Source organism: Balaenoptera borealis, assembly GCF_965194805.1.
Source record: "Balaenoptera borealis genome assembly, chromosome: 6".
Classification (NCBI taxonomy): domain Eukaryota; kingdom Metazoa; phylum Chordata; class Mammalia; order Artiodactyla; family Balaenopteridae; genus Balaenoptera; species Balaenoptera borealis.
The window spans coordinates 14,231,095-14,251,117 of NC_138863.1; the positions used below are offsets into that span (position 1 = coordinate 14,231,095).

The window sequence follows — 20,023 nt, forward strand, 5'->3', positions numbered from 1 at the left end:
GCCACTGATTTAGTGGGGGAGAGACAGGCCATGAAATACGGAATGAAGAGCTCTGGATGCGGGCTTCCCTGGTGGCGCCGTGGTTAAGAATCCGCCTGCCAATGCAGGGGTCATGGGTTCGATCCCTGGTCCAGGAAGATCCCACATGCCGCAGAGCAACTGAGCCCATGCACCACAACTACTGAGCCTGCGCTCTAGAGCCCACGAGCCACAACTACTGAGCCCGCGCGCCACAACTACTGAAGCCCACATGCCTGGAGCCCGTGCTCCGCAACAAGAGAAGCCACTGCAGTGAGAAGCCCGTGCACCGCAACGGAGAGTATCCCCCGCTCACCACAACTAGAGAAAGCCCGCGGGCAGCAACGAAGACCCAACGCTGCCAAAAATAAATAAATAAATAAAATAAATTTATAAAGAAAAAGAAAGAGCTCTGGATGCTCTGTGAGGGAGGCACAGGAATGCATAGCAGGGGCGTCCAGTGCAGTCGGAGAGGACGGAGATTTCCTGGGGGAAAGGACATCCGAGCTCAGAGCTACAGGAGAAGTAGGAGTGAGCCACATGTATGGGGGGAGGAGGAGCATTTTAGGCAGAAGAAACACACATGGGAGGGGAGGACTTGATAAGCTGAGGATGGGAGACACACTGCAGTACAGTATGAAGTAAGAGGGTGGGCATGTGGGCCCCTGGGCCCCTTGGTCAGGGCTCTGGAGTTTAGAAAGGACAATTCACAATCCAGGCCGGGGCATGAACGGGCACCCTGATTGCCATGGGTCAAAGGACTCTGTCCCCTGATCACAGCTCCTCAAGGTAAAGTTTTGAGGACCTTTCACATAATTAACAGAAGTAATCCAATCCCCACCATATTTTTTATATATTCTATTTTACATTTTGGGAGGATATTGGATATGATGAATAATGATTTCCCTCTTGGATGTGGACAGGAGAATCCCCGGAGAAGAAGTGGTAACTGCATATTCATGGAAAAAACCATCTTCAGGTTGTGTAATATGCCATTATATTTTACGTTATCTTCTTTTCTTTTCAAGGTATGCTAGTTTATATTTTTGCTGTGCAGTAGAAAATCAGGACAATGAGCTCTTGACACTAGAGATTGTGCATCGTTATGTGGAGATGCTGGACAAATACTTTGGAAATGTAAGTGGTGTCCTGGTCTCTAGACTGAGTCAGTCTCCACCCCAGCTCTGACTTCAGTTCTGTCTGTCATCACATTCCTTCTCTCTCTCAAGTCTAAAATATGAACTGCATTTGCACCGAGGATCAGAATGCAAGGCTTTCCCCCTTTCCTGTAATTCTTAGTAAATGGAAGATCCAGAGCTTTCCAGAGGCAGGTGGTGTGTGTATGTCCAGACCACAGCCACACTAGACACCTTGTTTCAATAAACTAGAATTTAATTGTGAAGGATTCCTTGATATTTTGTCCTTTACTCCCCATTGACTGTCTTCTCTTTTCTATTGTGACTTTTTATCCTCTCTCTGGTTTCTTTTACTAAGCTCCAAGTGTTCTTTAATATTATTTATACATAAGAAAAAAAAGAACAAAACACCAGACAAACAAAACCAAAATCCTTTTCCTTCACATTGCTATTCAGTCTCCATGCATTTACTGCCAAGGAATACACTCTACGAGGTGCCCTGATCCCCAGAACACATTTACTCTGCGGCAGCTTATGGCTTGGCTTCACCTTTACTCCTGCAAGGAAATCATAATGGTCAACACCAGTGATGCTGCTTTAATCTTCACCTGCCTTAACCTCTCTGCAGCACTGGACCCTTGCTCAGTGCAATCCTTTCTTTAAATCTGCTCCTCTTTATTTTGCCCTGACACTGAGTTCTGCTAATTCTCATCCTGTGTTTCTGAAGGCCCCAACTTGGTTTCTTCCCCAGCTCCCTCCCTCCCCCTGCCCTCTAAATGCCCTCCTGCTCTTTCTTTCTTCTCTCCTGTGTGTCTACTAGACTCTCTCTCCTGGAAATCCATCACCAGATGACTCTTCTTCACTTTGCTGATGACGGTCTTCACTGGGCTTCTCAGTCACCTTAGTCTTCACGTGACAAGAAAAAATCAGCTCCTGAAAACCTGTTCAGTCTTGTGCTTGAAATTATTATGTCCTAGGATCTTTCAATGCAGAAGGACAGTGTTCCTTACATATTTCTCCACCCTTTACTTAAGTCTGCCTCTGTCTATTCAAATTGGATGAAAATTCATCTCGTTTCACTCTCACTAGTATAGTTTCACTTGGGATTACAGTTTTGCTTTTCCTTTAAGCCTCACCTCTCCCCCTTTCTGCCTCTGGGCTCATCTCTGCCTGCCTTTCCTGGCCTGTTTGTTACCATTTTTCTTCCAATGCAAAGATCTCTGGTGACATTCAGTCACTCTCCTCCATCTTTAGTGAATACAATTCAAATTTCTTAGCTTGGCATTTACTCATTGTAAACATTGGTCCCAGACCACTGCTCCAGCCTTCTCACTTCTCTGTCTTTTTACCCCTGACATATCCAGGGCTCCAGCCACACGGAGCCGCCTTGTATCATCCTCAACTTGTGCAGGATTTGCCTGACCACCAAATTGCCAGTATCTCGAGATCATGACCTGGGACTTATCTGTTCGACTTTTCAACACTTGGAACCAGCTCTGGGCCAGATTTTAAAGAATGTTCCAGAAACATTTTATCTAGTTCACAGTCTCAAGAAATGAATCAGTGGATTAGGAAAATGTTTTCTTCTCAGTAATACTCTCTTCCCTATTTCCTGGCTCACTGAAGATTTTTATTAAGTGCTGTTAGGAGAATTTGTTTTCAGAAGAGTTTTCTGTACTGTATTCTATATAATGGAATGAACAGCAGTTGAAGTATTGCTTAAGGTTTTATCAGATTTGTTGCAACAGTTTTCACAAGGATGAGTACCTGAAAGGTTTCTGAAATAATTTTCCCTCCCGCTCTCCCTCTCTTTGATTCTTCTTCTTCTTTTTTTTTTTTGTCTTGTAAGTTATGTTATAAGACCTAAATATTGCTTCAGAGATTTCAGTTTGTTGGTCAGTGTATAGAAATAATAAGACAGACCATTTTTCTTTTGCTGTCTCCTGGTTCACCAAGTTTACTTTCATTTTTTAAAAGAGAGATTTGAAAATATATTGTGGCAAGTTTTCAAACCTGAGATTATTTAATTTTATGCTTTCAATTATTCAGAGGAATTCTGACATTGCAGTACTTTCTTTTGAAATAAACCGCAGACTTGGCCTTTAGCAAAACCCTGAAACAGTTCTCCTGAGGCCCAGAGATTCCCATAGCCTGCCTTTTCCCCCTCGTTTCCACACTCTGGTTTGACCTGTTGTGTTTTCTTAGATTTATCCAACTGTGATCATGTGAATTGGGATTGAATTTTATCTCAATCTTATCTGACCAAATATCAGATATTTCAGAACACGTTGCTTTCTCGAGAGAATTTGAATCAACTTCACTAATTCTAAGCCCAGTTAAAGTGTCAGTAGAATCAGGATGCATTCCTATTTCTCTAATATTATTAATTTTTCATCCTATTTTGGCATACCTTTAGAAGCTCTGTCTTTGTCATGGACCAAAATTTAATTCACTAAAAAAATTCAATGAATCTTTCATTAAGCTAAGAGCAGCTAAAAGCAGTTCAAGCCTCTGTGCCCAGTACATGTTCAATTCTTATTAATTCGCTGTGATGAGTAAGCCCAGCAATACTGATTCTTATGACATTGTCTCAGGAATGATATATTTCTCTTTGGTTTTCTTTTCCTCTTGTGTTAATCCTGAAGGTTTCCTTGAATTTTACCCTTATATTATCCCAGAAAAGAACTCTGTACTGAGTTTCTCATAAGACTAGAAAATATTACCTTCCTATGACAGATAAATCAATATCTCTGGCTACTAATTTATTTATTTATTTATTTTTTTTAGCACTTTTCAATTCCCAGGAGATTTACAAGGATTAACTAGTTAATCTTTCGGTCTTCAGTAAGTAGCATGAAGCCCAGTTTATAGAGGCTAAGAGGCAATGCCTCAGAGTCTCACAGTAGATAAGGGTCAGTTTGAGGACTTAGACACCTGCCATATTTTCCCATTACAGGCTGTTATGGGAGGTTTTACTGATGCCCCCAGACGGTGCAGAGGTTGCTGCGCTGGAGAGGTTCTGTCTTGATTCAGGGAGTTTTCTTGTTGTCGGGGGAGGGGTGCTCTGTGTCCTGCTGGATCCTGGTGTCAGCTGGCTTTCTCACCAAACCCATGATGTGACTCATCATAGATCTCTATTTCACAGATAAGAAAAACGACATTCAAAAAGTTGAATAGAAATATTTACTCTGCTCATCTCATGGGGGCTATTATGAGAATCAAAGACATAGTGTAATTAACAATGCTTATAAACTGCTAATCGCTATGTAACTGTACTTTGCATTATTATTTTATACATCCTTTTATGTACATAAACTGTACATAACTTGAACTTTTTGTACTTACTTTAGAACAGAATTCAGTAAAGGAAGGTCCCTCTTAGATTCTATCCAAAAAGATTTAGTTATTTAAATGCCAGAAATAATCTCACTACATCATGTATTATGCTATAACAGAAGTTCCTCAAGCCAAATTATAGTAAAATTGTAGTAAAGCACAAGACTAGGAGATCAAAGATAACATTAAATTACCACTGCTTTTTCCTTTTATAAGCTTTCTTCCAGAATATAGAGATATGAGAAAATGAGAAAAAATAAGGAAAGAGGCTCATGTGTTTATTAACACAGAAGCCATGTGCTTTTGCAGAATTAGATGGAGTGCAGTCATCTGAGCATCAAGGGTACATTTCTGATATACTGGGGCAGCACCCTGAAGGTAGAATTAGGAGTAGTATTTGAGGAATTAGACAGTAGCTGAAGAAATCTACATTATGTCTCAGGTTCTGAGGTGTTTTCTCTTCTTACTCTCAGGTACAATAACCCCTTGGGGTTAGACTCAAAGAATAGCAAATAGAGTAGTATTTTGAAGTTGCTGTATATGAATGACTTGCTTATTTGTAACATTCTCTATAAGGCCAGTAGAACTTGTGTAGCCATTTCCCTTATAATCTGGAGATAGTAACTGTATAATCAAGGTGTGTGTGTGTGTGTGTGTGTGTGTGTGTGTGTGTGTGTGTGTATCTGACTTTGCATATTACCTAACCTTATCCCTACCCCTTGAAACTAGGTGCAGTAAATTAATTGCCCCGTGGCCATTGGCGAGCCCTGCAGCCTTGGGGATGGGTTGCTGCTAGGAGAGTGGAGAGTGAGGTATGAGAAGTTCCCAGAGAACTTGCATTAGTATCTGTCAAGTTCACTTTGCAGGATTCTGGTTGCTCGTTTCTTCTCATGAGGTTCCTGTCTGTCCTGGATTCCTGGTCTACACCTGCCTTGAACTCTGGGATTCCCCAGCTCTTGCTACTATAAATCCTGACTTCCCACCTCTTCTGATCTCTGGTAACTGCTTACTTCTTGTACCTTCTTTAATGTGCATGAATGTCTAATCTACTGTGCTTTCTTTCTGTTTATCTATATTGTTTAAAATTGCAAAATAATGCATATTGTTACATATCCTTCTAGACATATACAGTTTTTTAAATAAAAAATGGTATTGTATTATGCATATTATTCTGCAACTTTCTTTTGTTCCCCTTACCAGTCTATCTTAGAGCTATTTCCATGTCTATTCATGGAAATCTACTTCATTCTTTCCAACTTTATTCATAGAATTCCCATGGTATATAATATGATACACAAGTAGGGGTAGACCATACTTTATTTAAGCAATTCTATCATGGCTGGATTTTTGAGTTTTTTCCAATTTTTATTATAAATGATGCTGCCATCATCCTTGTTGTTAATATATATTATTATGCACTGGTTTGGGTATAGCATAGGAATAAATTCCTTGTGGAATTATTGGGTCAAAGGATTTATACATTTGAAACTGATGGACACTACAATTTGAGCCTTCAAAATGTCTATAAAATTTACAAATCCCACCAACAGTGAGTGCGAGTACCTATTTATCCATACATTTAACCAGCAATGGATATTATCTCTTCTTAATAGTCAGATAGTCATTAATTCAATTTGCATTTTTCTGATTACTAGTGAGACTGTATATATTATTAGATGTGCATTGGCCTTTTCCATTTCTTGCCTTGTCTATTAATTGCTTCTTGACAGCCTTTATTTGATATTTTATGTTGTGGTGTTTATCTTAGGGATTCATGAGAATTCTTTCTATATCATGGATACTATGCTTTCCTTTCTGTTATATATGTTGCAAATACTATTCCCAATCCATTGTTGTACTTTTAACCTGTACTCTGATCTCTACATTTTTGCCTGGGAAGCTCAATTCTAGTCTCATTCAAATTCCTGGAGTGAGTGTTCTAGAAATAAAGGGGTTTATAAGCTGAGAATATTTCCTCCTATGATGCCATCCTTTTTCTGATGGTTGTTCTCAAGAGGGAACCCTAAAGTTCTGGGGAAGTCCTGGATTATAGTATCATGTCCCAGTGAATAGACTCTTATTTTCAACTGGTTTTACACATATATGTGTGTGTATGTGTATGTGTGGAGAGAGAGAGAAAGAGACAGACCCTGTAGGGAAGGGGAAATTAGCTGTGCGTGTGTGTATACACACACACACACACACACACACACACACACACTTGTTGATTTGATGCTGTTTTCTAACGAATGAAGAGACGATAACCTTTGCAGATTCATTACATTAGTTTTTCTGAGCTGGCCATTTATTATAGTGGTTTTGTACTTATTTGTTCTTATGCTTCTAGATTCAGTTGAATCTGTCAATATAAACCATTTTCCTTGGAGAGTCTGCAAGTTTATTGACCTAAATCCTAAATATATGATGCAATTTGTTAAAATATTGGCATCCATTTTATGTAAAGTCATAGAATTCAGCAGGATCAGAGGACTGTTGATCTGGGAAGCCATTAGTCCCCAGCATCATAAAAATAAGGCCTGTGTGGTGGCCGACTCATTCATTTATCCTGCGAACATTTATTGCATCCTACTATGTGCCAGGCTCCAGAGGTATATGGATGACTGAGACAATTTCTGTACCTGAGCTCACAATACAAGGGAAAGTGATTGATAAGTAAACGTATACTTGGGCACACAAGATGTAAGAGAACACAAAGGAAGTGATGCAGAATCTCTATGGGAGAAAAGAGGATTTGGGGGAATCATTGTGCTCATACCTTTTGAATTTGGCCTTGAAAAATGAGTTTGATTTTGCCAGCAGAATAAAGGAAAAGACATTTGGGGAACATTCCAGGAATTTCTGGAATGTGCAAAGGGCAAAGGCATGAAAGAACGGGGTGAGTTTGTGGAATGTGTAGCTTTAGCATGGTGTGGGTACCGGCACAGGAAGCCAGAGAGCTGGGCTGTAAAGATTCCTATATGCCATGCTGAGGAATCAAAACTGTCCTGAACAGAAGACCTCACCCAGGAAAGGACCCAGATCAGCATTTTAGCAAAGTGCTAGTGGTCATTGGACTCACGTGGGTAGACACCACCTAGAAAGTCACGGCAGCACCCCAAGCGAGAGACATTGCAGGCCTGAGCAATGGCGAAAATGGACAAGAGGTTAGAGGTTCATTTACAAGATGGAATCAATAGAAATTGGTGATCAAATTGAGAGGGATGAGATCAAGGGGGAGAGAGGAATGAGAGGGAGGGGAACTTAAGCTGAACTGTAGAATGAATTAGATTGAGCCACTAGATAGAGCTTGCAGCTACTAAGCAAAATAGGGACTAAAGGGAAAAGAATATGCTTGATTCAGTTTGGAATACGGGGATGTGGACTGAGGAATATCCAGGCAGAAATGTCTGGTTAGTGGGTGAAAATATTGGATTAACGCTGCAGAGGGAGATCAGGCCCAGACAAAGATCTCACTTTGTTAAGCCACCTGCATGGAAGACCCAGATATAGAGAGTCAATGAGGTTATCTAGGAGAATGTACATGTTGCAAAGAGAAGAGGCTCTCTTGGGAAGCACCAGTCTTTAAGAAGAAGGTGGGTCCCTAGAATGTAAGCATCCTGCTGCAGAGATGTTTGTTTTGCCGATTGATGTGTCACAAGCATTCTGTAAATACTTCTTAAATGAATGCAAGTTTCCGGGGGGAGATAAATCATCCAAGGAGCCTGAGAAGGATCATCAGAGATGATCATCAGAAATGATGAGGAGGAAAACGGGCACTGAGTGGTATTGCCAACATCAGGGAGTAAGCAAGAGGAGATTTTCAAACAAGGGATGGGTGAAGTGTATCAGTTGCTGTTGAGCCATGAAGGTGGGAGAGGACTGAAAACTTTCAGTGAGCAGACCTTCCGTAAGGTGTGGAAAGCGAGAGTTGAGGGATACGTGAGAAGGGAAACAGCAAGGATGGTGCCTGAGTGGCTGTCTGGTTGAAGCATTGGAATTGAGCCTTATTTGGATTATGGGGAGTGGTCTTGCTACTTGCTACATTTAACCAAATCTATCAGACTCTGCTTTGGTCTGTGACAGTGGTAGTGGTTCTCGACGTGTGGTCACCACACCAGCACCATTAGCATCACCTGGGAACCCATTAGAAGTTCAAACTGTCGGGCTTTACCCAGACCTACTGAATCGGAAACTCCAGGGTAGGGCCCAGTAGTGTGTGTTTCAATGAGCTTTCTGGGTGATTGGGATATACTCTGTAGTTTGAGAAGCACCGGCCTGGGACATAATTTTGAGAAAAATTAACACAGTTGAGCTAATTTGCCTCTGAAGAATGAGCTTCTGAGAGTTCTAAAGCTAGGAGCCAAATGTACAGACCAGAGGGCAGGAGCAACGAAGCCCTCGTGCCTGAAACGCAGGGCGGCTCAGCTTTTATCTGTGCGGATGGAGAGATGAGTTGGGCAGCTTGACTCCTGGACTGAGTCTCAAATTTCCTGTTGTGACATTAAACAATATTATCTAAGGACATGCTCTGCTTTAATAGAATGTGGTTTTACTTTTATTCAGGGCCCGGATTTCCGTAGTTCTACTTTTCTGGCTTTAAAATACCATCTGATATTTTTATCTTTGGTGTGCCACGTGGGTGTCACTGTTGAAAAGCTTGAATCACTGGCCCATGTTTCCCCTGATACTACTGCAAGTTTATCAAAATATTCGTTTTTGTCTTACCAGGTCTGCGAGCTAGATATTATCTTTAATTTTGAAAAGGCTTATTTTATCCTGGACGAGTTTATAATCGGTGGAGAAATTCAGGAAACATCCAAGAAATCTGCTGTTAAAGCCATTGAGGATTCTGATATGTTACAGGAGGTCAGTACACAGTTTCTCATGCCCTGGGAAAAGATGATGGTGGTGCTGTGATGGTGATGGTGGTAGTGGTGATAGATTGGCTGACACTTACTGGGTGTTTACTCTGTGCTGGGTACAGTTTTTTTTTTTAAGGTAAATTCTTTATTTTTAATTTTTATTTTATTTTTAAAATTTTTGGCTGCATTGTGTCTTAGTTGCAGCATGTGGGATCTTTTGTTGTGGCACGTGGGCTCCAGAGTGCATAGGCTCTGTAGTTTGCAGCACGCGGGCTCTAGTTGAGGCGTGCAGGCTCAGTAGTTGTGGCGCACAGGCTTAGTTGCCCCGTGGTATGTGGGATCTTAGTTCCTTGACCAGGGATCGAACCAGAGTCCCCTGCATTGGAAGGCGGATTCTTTACCACTGGACTACCGGCGAAGTCCCAGGGTACAGTTTCTAAGTAAGTTACGTGTATTAACTTATTTATCACAGCAACTCTAAGAGGTAGGTATATCGTTACCCTCATTTTAAAGATGAGTAAACTAAGACACAGAGCGGTTTAATGACTGTTCAACCTCACACAGCTAGTAAGCATGGGTTAGAGATTTGAACCCAGGTAATTGGGCTCCAGAGTCTTTGCTCTTCATGTCTGAGCTTTTCAGTGAGGACACCACACTATCGAAAAGGGATTACATACTTGGTGCTATTCTTTTCAAGAATAATTTTATGGGAGGTATAAAAAGCCTTTCATTAAAATATCTGTGCTGCCCTGGGAAAGGAGACTAGCAATACATCATGATTTTACTTGCCAGGGATACTAGAGCTTTATTATTGAAGATGGCGATCATCATATTAATGAAAATTTCCTACCTTCCTGGGAGGCTGTATGTGTGCTCCTATTTGCATAAATAAATTGGGAATTCTGTGGCTTGCTTGTCAAGGGATAAATGGGCCCTGCAGCAGCCGTTTGGTCATGTTCCTGACTCTGTGATACTTATATAAAATATACTGGGGCTTTTCTTGTAGATACAGTCCAGATTTGCATCATCCCTAATAACGGAACGTACCTACATTAACCCCTTCAGTCCTCCCGTGGGCACTGTGAGAAAGAGCGCTTCACCCCACTGAACTTTGCCCTCCCAGCATGCCTTTGGGGACCTGGGTTCCATCCCAGCTCTGCCACCTCTAGGTTCTTCTTCTCACAGCATCACTGAATCTATCTTTCTATTTTCATGATAGCTGGTCAGAAGATTCCAGAGCATTATCAAGTGTCTTTTAAAATTGGCATTAAAGCCATTCTTGCTGCTGTTTGGAAATAAGAGCCTGCTTCAGTTAATAAAACATTAGACACGACTTCCAAGCAACAGTTTTGGCACATCTTTGAGCTGATTACTTGCTGCTGCCCATCTAGGGAACCAGTCCTCAGGTGAATGGATACCGAGAAAGATACAGGGTACCCCTGAGCCTCTGTGCTTGCCTATTAGGAAGCTGATGCATTTATTTCTAGACGTGTTATCACCTCAAAAAAATGCACTTAAACTTTCTGATGTTCACTTGGCTCTCTCCAAATGACACAGGAAGGGAATTTTACAAGGTACTTGAGAAATCGAGTGGTTTGGAAATTCTACATAACCTTTCTTAAAATATGCCAGGGGGTTATTTATAATTCTATCCTCAGGGTCCTTACTGTGGAACCACGTTATAGGAGAAACAGACATTTAACAGGGTCTTTGGCACTTCAGTAATTAAAGCTCCTTGAATTAGGGCCAAGATATACCTGGGTTATTTTGAATTTCCCCTCTGTAGGAAGTAGAATTTAAAGGGCTTGTGGGTTATCTGGTGCTTCTAGTTCCATTTAAATCTGGGAAGCAGGTATTGACTGCTATTTCAAGAGAGAGGCCTTTCACAATTAAACATTAATTGGTCGTTCCCTGGTGTCCCTGGTGTCCCTGGTGACTGAGTGGAAGGTCTTGATAGGTGAGTCTCAGGGGACCCTCCATTTAGCTGCCGTTTCCCCATAGTGGGCAGGCAGTATCATGACTGCCCTCTAAATCTTTCACTGAATTCACAGCACCTGCCAAATAGAAACAGTGTTACCGGTGTTCTCTTGGGATCTGGTACTTCAGCTAAGTCGATGAACATCTGGCGAGCTGGCTGGAAAATTGACTTTGTATATATGGTTTGCTTTGTATATCTGGTCAGAGCAGTTGAGCATATGAATAGGCACAAGTAATATAATTGCATAAAGAGAAAAAAATTATTGCTTTCTTTTTGCCCTGTCCTTTGGACCTGAGCACGTATTTGTATTGAATACAAACTTAGTTGCTTAAGTTTAAGGGAGGCCTTTGTAATATTGCTTTTACTTTTAGCACAACTGAAAATCTCAGAGTAGGCCCTGGTCTTTTCCCTGACCCCTACCCAATAAAAGTTTTTTAGAATAAAAAGACTGTCTCTACATTTTTAGTAAGAAGATACGTAGTCTTAAAGCCCTAAATGCTCAGAGCTTATTCTGAGTGTACCGGGGCTAGATGTTGATAATATGGAAAGAAAGGAACAGTTTAATTGGTTGGGAATGACCTTAAGAGGTACCTTATTTTGAAGGTACCTGTGGACAATGGTGCAAAAATGATTAGAGGGAAAAAGAAACTCTGAAAGGAGAAGGTAGTGATCCTTAAATACAGAGGTTGCAATTCTTGGGATCACCAGTGGGGGCGACAAACAGAAGATGTTCCGACCACAGAATAAGAAAGCAAGTTAAGAAGGGAGGGTCAAATGGTACCTCATTAGGTCAAGCAATGGGATTCCTCATATGTGTATGTGTGGATTCATGAGAACTGGCTAGGTGCACCCCAACACTGTCACCCTTAAAAGCACAAACCATGTTAAACAGCTATTGCATTATGGTTTAACCAGGTTAAACCATAATGCAATAAAAACTCGTAGCGTGCATAGTGCTGAATGCACAAGAAACACTGCTGTGCTGGATGGATAACTGGGGTCCCAAGATACCCTAGTCCTCTTGTGAAAGGCTAGGGCAGAGCTCTTTAAGTTTGTGCCAGCCTTAAAAGTCTGTTCCAGCTTTTAAAGGGGCAAGCCCAAGAAAGTACGAACCTCATATGTCATTGGCTCATGTAACTCTAAGTAACAGCACAGCTCAGAAAGGGCAGCCAGCGTAGTCTCAGGCAGATTGACTTATCCGGTGGTGTGAAGCAGTGCCAATAGCTAGAGGCCAATGAACTGTGAAGCCAGTGAAGTGACAACTCCAGGGCCTTTCCTGGCCCAGACCCCTTCTAAGGCTGCAGGCTCATATGGTCAAATTTGCAAAGGTAAGATAGCTCAGCTGCAAAGAATTTGTGGCCACATAATGAACATATAAGATATTATAGAAGTGTGTCAGGCACTTAATGAATAAAACCCATTCTGCTATTGTTCTGGATTTTGTGATATTTGTAATTTAAAACAAAATTGTAATCTACTTTCATTTTTTTCTCATTCTAAGTAAACTTTATACCCAATTTTATATTTGTAATTTTGTATACTCTTCTAAATGGGATAAACTCTAGTTACCAAGAAACAGTCATGGGCCCCTGGCCAATGTGATACCCCTGTCAAGTTGACAGACATGGGCAGTATCTGTAAGAGGAGAGACAGGGCAGAGGTCTTAAGGTATGGGCTTCTCTTGGCCATTGCTCATCCAGGAGGTTTAAGAGCTTTATAAGAAAAGTGTGGATAATGGACCACAGGTATTTTCAGCAGAGGAGGACTGGAGTTCTACGTAGAGCTGGTGAACACAGTTAGAAAACCTGATTTCTAACCCTAGTATCTTCTGAGCAGTCTTGCTTAGCCATGGTCTTGGTCTCTTTGGGCAAGGCTGGTCAATGTCTTCCCTGGCAGGTGCACGTGAATCACATCTCCTGGGGTTCAAGCTTAAGAACAGGTTAAGCATTGCTGGCTGTGCTGTGACTTCCATGGAAGAGGTAGGGGTGTTACCAAGGGCTGGCCCCTTGAGCTCCCTGATTGATTCAACCCAGGGCCCTTGTTACACAAATATATTTGTTACACAAACATATGTTTATAACAGGAGAGAGTGGAAGAGGAAGTCCATCCATCATGCATAATAAAGGGCTTGCAGCATGACTGTAACTTTGAACTCTGCCTGTGGCTGTGAATCCATTTAAACATTGTTTTTAAAGTACTGGGAAAAAATTAGGGCCTTGTGGCATGTTAACAAACTTGGTAAGTGATGAGGAGGATGAAGAAACATAATTTATGTACTTTGGAGGAAAGCCTTTTCAAAATACGTGAAAGAAATTCTTAAGAATTATGGTCTGCTACTAGAGAATGGATTTGAGGACACGGGGAGGGGGAAGGGTAAGCTGGGATGAAGTGAGAGAGTGGCATGGACATGTGTTCACTACCAGATGTAAAATAGATAGCTAGTGGGAAGCAGCCGCATAGCACAGGGAGATCAGCTTGGTGCTCTGTGACCACCTAGAGGGGTGGGATAAGTAGGGTGGGAGGGAGACACAAGAGGGAGGGGATATGGGGATATATGTATACATATAGCTGATTCACTTTGTTATACAGCAGAAACGAACACACCATTGTAAAGCAATTATACTCCAATAAAGATGTTTAAAAAAATTCAAAAAAAAAAAAAAAAAAAGAATTATGGTCTGTTTATCCCTTATGTCTTGGCAATAAGATGTTCTGTATGTGTAATGATACGTATGTTATGTATGTATGTAATGATGCATACGTTATACAAATACAATTCAAATTTCTCTAATGCCTGTGTCTGGAGGTAGTCCTCATGGTTATTTTAGCAGGCACATTTTTCTGAAGTCAACAGTGATAGCTTCGCAGCTGTTGCTTTAGCATTTCTCTTATCAGACATTCCTTTTATGGTCAAGCTTAGCCATTTCTCTGTTGAAAGTTATTTAATTCCAGCCATATGGATGTGTATACAAATTATACTCAAACTTTGAACCACCTTTCTTGATTAGAATGCAAAGATTTATGACCATGTACACTTCAAAAACTTCTTTTTGGGAATTCCCTGGTGGTCCAGTGGTTAGGACTCTGGACTTTTACTGCTGCGGGCCTGGGTTCGATCCCTGGTCGGGGAACTAAGATCCCACAAGCTGCGTGGTGCAGCCAAAACAAAAACAAAAACAAAAACTTATTTCCTCTAATGGCAAAATAAATGAGTAAGAGAATGAAGAATTTTCACAGTCCGCTAAAGGATGTGGTTTAAGGGAAAATTGCTCTAATCTATGGTTCTCTTTCAGACAATGGAAGAATACATGAACAAGCCTACGTTTTAACCATGCATCTACTTGAAGACTCCAAGTGCTACATGTTGTGAACCTGTAAATAAGTAGTGCCTTGCATCCAGTTATTTGACAGAGCCTCTGGCATCATGCCAAAAATAACTTAAAAGGGATTTTTTTTAATTAGCAAAAATTAAAGTTGTTTAACATAATGTATTTATCATTATTCGTGTCTGTATTATACTGTATATGACTACTTGGATGTTAAAACAACTGCTTCATGGCTCAATAGGCTGAATGTTTGTTTGCAGTGTTTTAACTCCATGTCATATTTTTGAGCTAATTTAAATACATTTATTTTGTTGCATTTGGTCCTCTACTGACAGGGTGTAAACTATATTGTCATTATCCATGATTTTGAATGTAAAGTATATCTTGTATCGATAATACTTTTTCTAAATGTTTAGCTTTTTAAATTGTATAATGATTCAAAATTATGTTAATAGTTCAGAGTTCATACATGACGTTAGACATTTTTAATACACTTAATACTGTAATTTCAGTCCAGATACAGTGTATCTGATTTTAATGTCCTGAATTCATTAATTTTTCAGAGCTGGAATTAAGGGCAACAACCAAAGATAGTATAGGCCTTAAGTGTTTTTGATGCCTTGGAAGCTGCTATCTAGGCTGAGGTTTTAATTTTACCTTTTAATTGAATATAAGGGGCATTCCAATAAGGTTGTGTTTTGTACAGACTCTATGTATTTATTAAGGTTTTGAGACATCTGAAAAAGTGTCTATAACTTCCCTTACTATAAAAATAGTATAATAAAGATTAATAACAGTAGCAATAATACTTATTAATACTATTATTTTAATAATCTTTTATGTTACAAGCACCCTTAGTTGCTTGAGAGATTTTTGTTTCCAGTATGTTTTCATGTATATCTAATATATTTGAAGGCTTACTTGGAGCATTTAATATTATTGCAGCCTGTATAGTAGGTGCCTTTCCTCCTTTTTCTTTCCTCATCTCCCAAAGAAAATATTTGCTGCTGACTGTTATTATTATGACTATGTCGCATTCATGCTTCCTGGAAAGTTCTATATAACCAGGTGGTAGAAGTGATCAGACATTCTAGGGAAATAGCTTGTACTGTTCCGTCTGGTGCCGTGCTTTTGATGTCTTACCTGTACATTTTCAATGTTAGTTTTGAGGTCAAATGTCATCATGTTGCAGTGGTTAGAGACCTTCTAGTATTCTTCCTAAGAGAAGAGTGTGCTTGCTGTTGGAGAATCCAACATGAGGGGAAAATGTCCTCTTTGATTCATCATGCCGGACGTATTTAGGGAAAGATGGCAAGACAAGAGTGGAAGAACATGAGGAAAAATTGGCCAACTCCAAAATATAACCATTATTAAAAGGAAATACTTCAGGTTAGTATATGAAGTAATTATGGGGCTTTTAATATCTAATATTTCCTCAAATTAATCATGTATTTACAATTAGGGCATCAGATTGAAGTTTGTCATTTTTATCACTTTGTTTACTTTAGATCTTTGATTTTGTGCTTTAGCTTTTTTTTTTTTAATATGGCAGAACTCTTTATTTTAAAAAACATTGTGTAAAGATAAACTTTATGTAAATTGATGTAAGTTTTTCTGGTTCTTTTGAAGCTCTCCACCATTTTTGGATGAATGTATTGATTGAATCTCATTCAAATGTACTCCACATATTCTGGGGAATTCCATATTAGACACTGTCTAGTTATAGCGGGGCCTCCTCAGACTTCGTGTCAACAGCACACGTAGAGCGTGAACATAATGATATGGCACTCTGGGGTAAATTTGAGGGATTTGGGGGACATCTTACATGGACTTTGGTGAAAATAATCATTATGTTTTCTTTATATCATATAATTGTCATTATGTTTTCTTTATATCATATAATTGTAATAAAACCACCAAGGGAAAGGAAAGATAAGAAATATTAAACTTGTATAAAAACTTCCAAATAAAATTTTTTTTAAGTTTTTTATTGAGGAGCTTAAGCGTGTTTTTATGAATATAATTTTTTTAAAATCAGATTTTATGCTTGAAATTGCTACCCATAATTCTTGGTGAAGTCCTTCTAATATAACCTCTTCATTTTCTAGGCAATTACCTATCAAGGTGGAACTTCATAAGCAGGTGACAGCAAATGAGAGAAGAGAATTTATTGTTTTGCTCCTATTGGCTTTTTTCTCACCATTCACCTACATTTTGATAATCTGATCTCTTTACACGTAGTTAATGACTCAATCACCCTTTAAATCTACTACTTTTCTTTCATTAACAAATGTAAAGTTGACATTTCTTATGATAAATCAAGTGAATTTTTAAAAAAAATTATTTATTTTTGGCTGCATTGGGTCTTCGTTGCCGCGCTCAGGCTTTCTCTGGTTGTGGAGAGTGGGGGCTACTCTTTGTTGTGGTGCGTGGGCTTCTCATTGCGGTGGCTTCTCTTGTTGCGGAGCACGGGCTCTAGGCGTGCGGGCTTAAGTAGCTGTGGCTCACAGGCTCAGTAGTTGTGTTTTGAGGGCTCTAGAGCGCAGGCTCATTAATTGTGGCAGAGGGGCTTAGTTGCTCTGCGGCATGTGGGATCTTCCCAGACCAGGGCTCGAACCTGTGTCCCCTGCATTGGCAGGCGGATTCTTAACCACTGCATGACCAGGGAAGCCCAAGTGAATTGTTAATTCAAACTTTTTCCCATGTCAAGTCTTCTAAAACAGTATAAAGCTTTTTCATCAAACATACAACAAATGTTGTTCTTCTACAGCTAGTAATTCTTCTTTAGGATTTGTGTTATAATACCCATGAAATATCACTCAGAACTGTCTTTAACTTTACTTTTCTAAGTTTTAATCAATAAACTTTATTGGTAAGTGTTAATATATTTTTTTCACATGGTCCCTGCAATTTTAAATTAAGTTCAGTAGATGCTCTGGAATGTGAGTAAGCAAGCCAATGACTCTTTCAATAATTTGTGAAGGGAGGGTCATTAAATTTTTTTTTTAATCCTTATTGAACGTTCTAAGCATTTCCCTTCAGGGCTTAACAGCATAGTTCCTAACAAGGGTAGACTTAACCGTCTTCTAGATTAGATAGAGTTGTTTTCATGTCGTTGACATGTCCTTTGTTTAACTAATAGTATTATTCCAAAGTGGTAATTTTTACTCATTCCTTTGCAAAATAGTGAGTGTTTCCATGGAGGGTGGTAAAGAGAGCATTTATGCAATTGTGTGAGTTAATGTGGGCTTTTGCTGTTGTTAGCATGATCTTATAACTAGCTTTATGAGCTACACCTGATATTGCTATAATTTATAAGAGAACTTTGCTTCGTATTTTATACTTGTGCATGTTTAAAATGTTAATCTTGTGTAAAGTGGATGTTTAGTAGAAAGATGCCAGCATAGTTTACTTGATAATATTTTGAAGTAAATAAGACATTTAGACTGAAGAAGAGGAAAAATTACGAGAACACTTGGTTCCAAATGTGAGATAATCCTCATACGGCTTTAATAGTGACTTTAAACTCTCTTTTATACTGTTTTTTGGAGGGAGAGAAATCTGTTGAATTTGTGAAGCCTCCAGTTTTAATAAAATTTTTCCTCTATGGTAGAAAAATATCTGTAAAATTTGAGACTGTATAAATGTGAAGAACAAAAACTAACGGACTTGTAAGGGGTTTATGGTCGAAAATTGTTTCAAAAATAATTTAAGTTTTTATGTATTTAAGAATGGTACAAAAATAAATTTTAAAATTATAAAAATATAATTTTGAAGATGAATGCAGTCAGTGTTGGAAGTATTAAAATATTAATTTCCCTTTAATAAAATAAACTTCTAAAAATGTCTTAAATTATAAACATAACTTTCACTTATGTAGGATTAAATAATCTTGGAGAATCTGTATTTAAAGGATTGATTATATTTTCCTGTTTTTAGAAATAAGTATTTTTATTTCTTGAAGCCAAATTTTAATGCTCTTTTATTGGGTCAGAGTTTGGCTAATTATAATATTAAAAGCTAAAACTGAAACGATGGATGGATGAGTGAATAAACCAAGGCACATAATAAGAAAAATGGATAAAATCAATTATGTTCTACTTAAAATGTCTAATCTTATATGATGATAGTAATAGTTGTAAAGAAAATGATGTATACATACTTCCGCTATTAGTTGAACACTTCATTAAAAATGTAAGAGCAGAGAGCAAATTAAGTTGGAAGAAAATTTAAATTTTTTACCTACACACAAAGAAGCTCAAGAATGATAAATCATAAAGTAAAAATCAGACTACCTCATCTGGAAGTGTTACATGTGTGTATTTTTTTTTTAATTTATTCATTTATTTATTTATGGCTGTGTTGGGTCTTCGTTTCTGTGCGAGGACTTTCTCTAGTTGCGGCGAGCGGGGGCCTCTCACTATCGCGGCCTCTCTTGTTGCGGAGCACAGGCTCCAGACGCGCAGGCTCAGTAATTGTGGCTCACGGGCCCAGCTGCTCCGTGGCATGTGGGATCTTCCCAGACCAGGGCTCGAACCCGTGTCCTCTGCATTGGCAGGCAGATTCTCAACCACTGCGCCACCAGGGAAGCCCCATATGTGTATATTTTATTTACGCCCTATCAGTTCTCTGTGCTTTCTGTATTCAAAATCGTATGAGCATAATTACTGAATTTAGGAATTTTTCTGAGGCAGCCATCCAAATGCTATTCAAATATAAGTTCAACTCTTGTGAACTTTTGAATCGATGGGAAATAATTGCTTATCATTTCTAAAACTTCTGCATATGATTTTCACCCATCAGTCTCAGAGCAAGCAAGTGGGTTTTCCCTCTGGTAGGGATGTTCTGAGACATAAGACTAAGTGTCATAATGATGTTTAGAGCATCAAAATGGACTAGGGGTTGGGAGCCTTCACGCTTGTCCTGCATGTACCACTGACAAGGTTCATGCACTTGCTCTTTGGAATGGATGGAATGGCAGAATCAGATGGGATCACGGAAGTGAGCTAGTCTGAACCACTCATTATACAGAAGAGGAAAGAATAATCATTACATTGACATTTATGTTTTGATCAGGTCCCAGTGCTAATCATTTGCTTAATTAAATCTTGCCTTGATCAAAGGTGTTACCTCATGAAAGTATTTTTTTAAATTTTATTGCATTTTTATTTCTTTTTATATTTATTTTTGGCTGTGTTGGGTCTTCGTTTCTGTGTGAGGGCTTTCTCCAGTTGCGGCAAGCGGGGGCCACTCTTCATCGCGGTGCACGGGCCTCTCACTGTCTCGGCTTCTCTTGTTGCGGAGCACAGGCTCCAGACGTGCAGGCTCAGTAGTTGTGGCTCACGGGCCCAGCTGCTCCGCGGCATG

The 20,023-nt window shown here is 39.5% G+C and overlaps 1 protein-coding gene across 2 annotated transcripts in view; it reads left to right on the forward strand.

The window, feature by feature from the left end:
- Positions 1–20,023, forward strand: part of AP1S3 (adaptor related protein complex 1 subunit sigma 3) — a 62,854-nt gene that overhangs the window by 40,269 nt on the left and 2,562 nt on the right. The window contains exons 3-5 of one of the 2 annotated variants that reach the window (XR_014245737.1): positions 1,047–1,155; positions 9,219–9,356; positions 14,624–16,045. Coding sequence is in view for 1 of the 2 variants with exons in the window: in XM_082395854.1 (XP_082251980.1) it covers positions 1,047–1,155; positions 9,219–9,356; positions 14,624–14,659 (283 nt within the window). In the remaining variant the exon portion in view is untranslated. Of the gene's footprint in view, positions 1–1,046; positions 1,156–9,218; positions 9,357–14,623; positions 16,647–20,023 lie in introns of those variants that run through there. The other variant, XM_082395854.1, reaches the window with a different exon arrangement.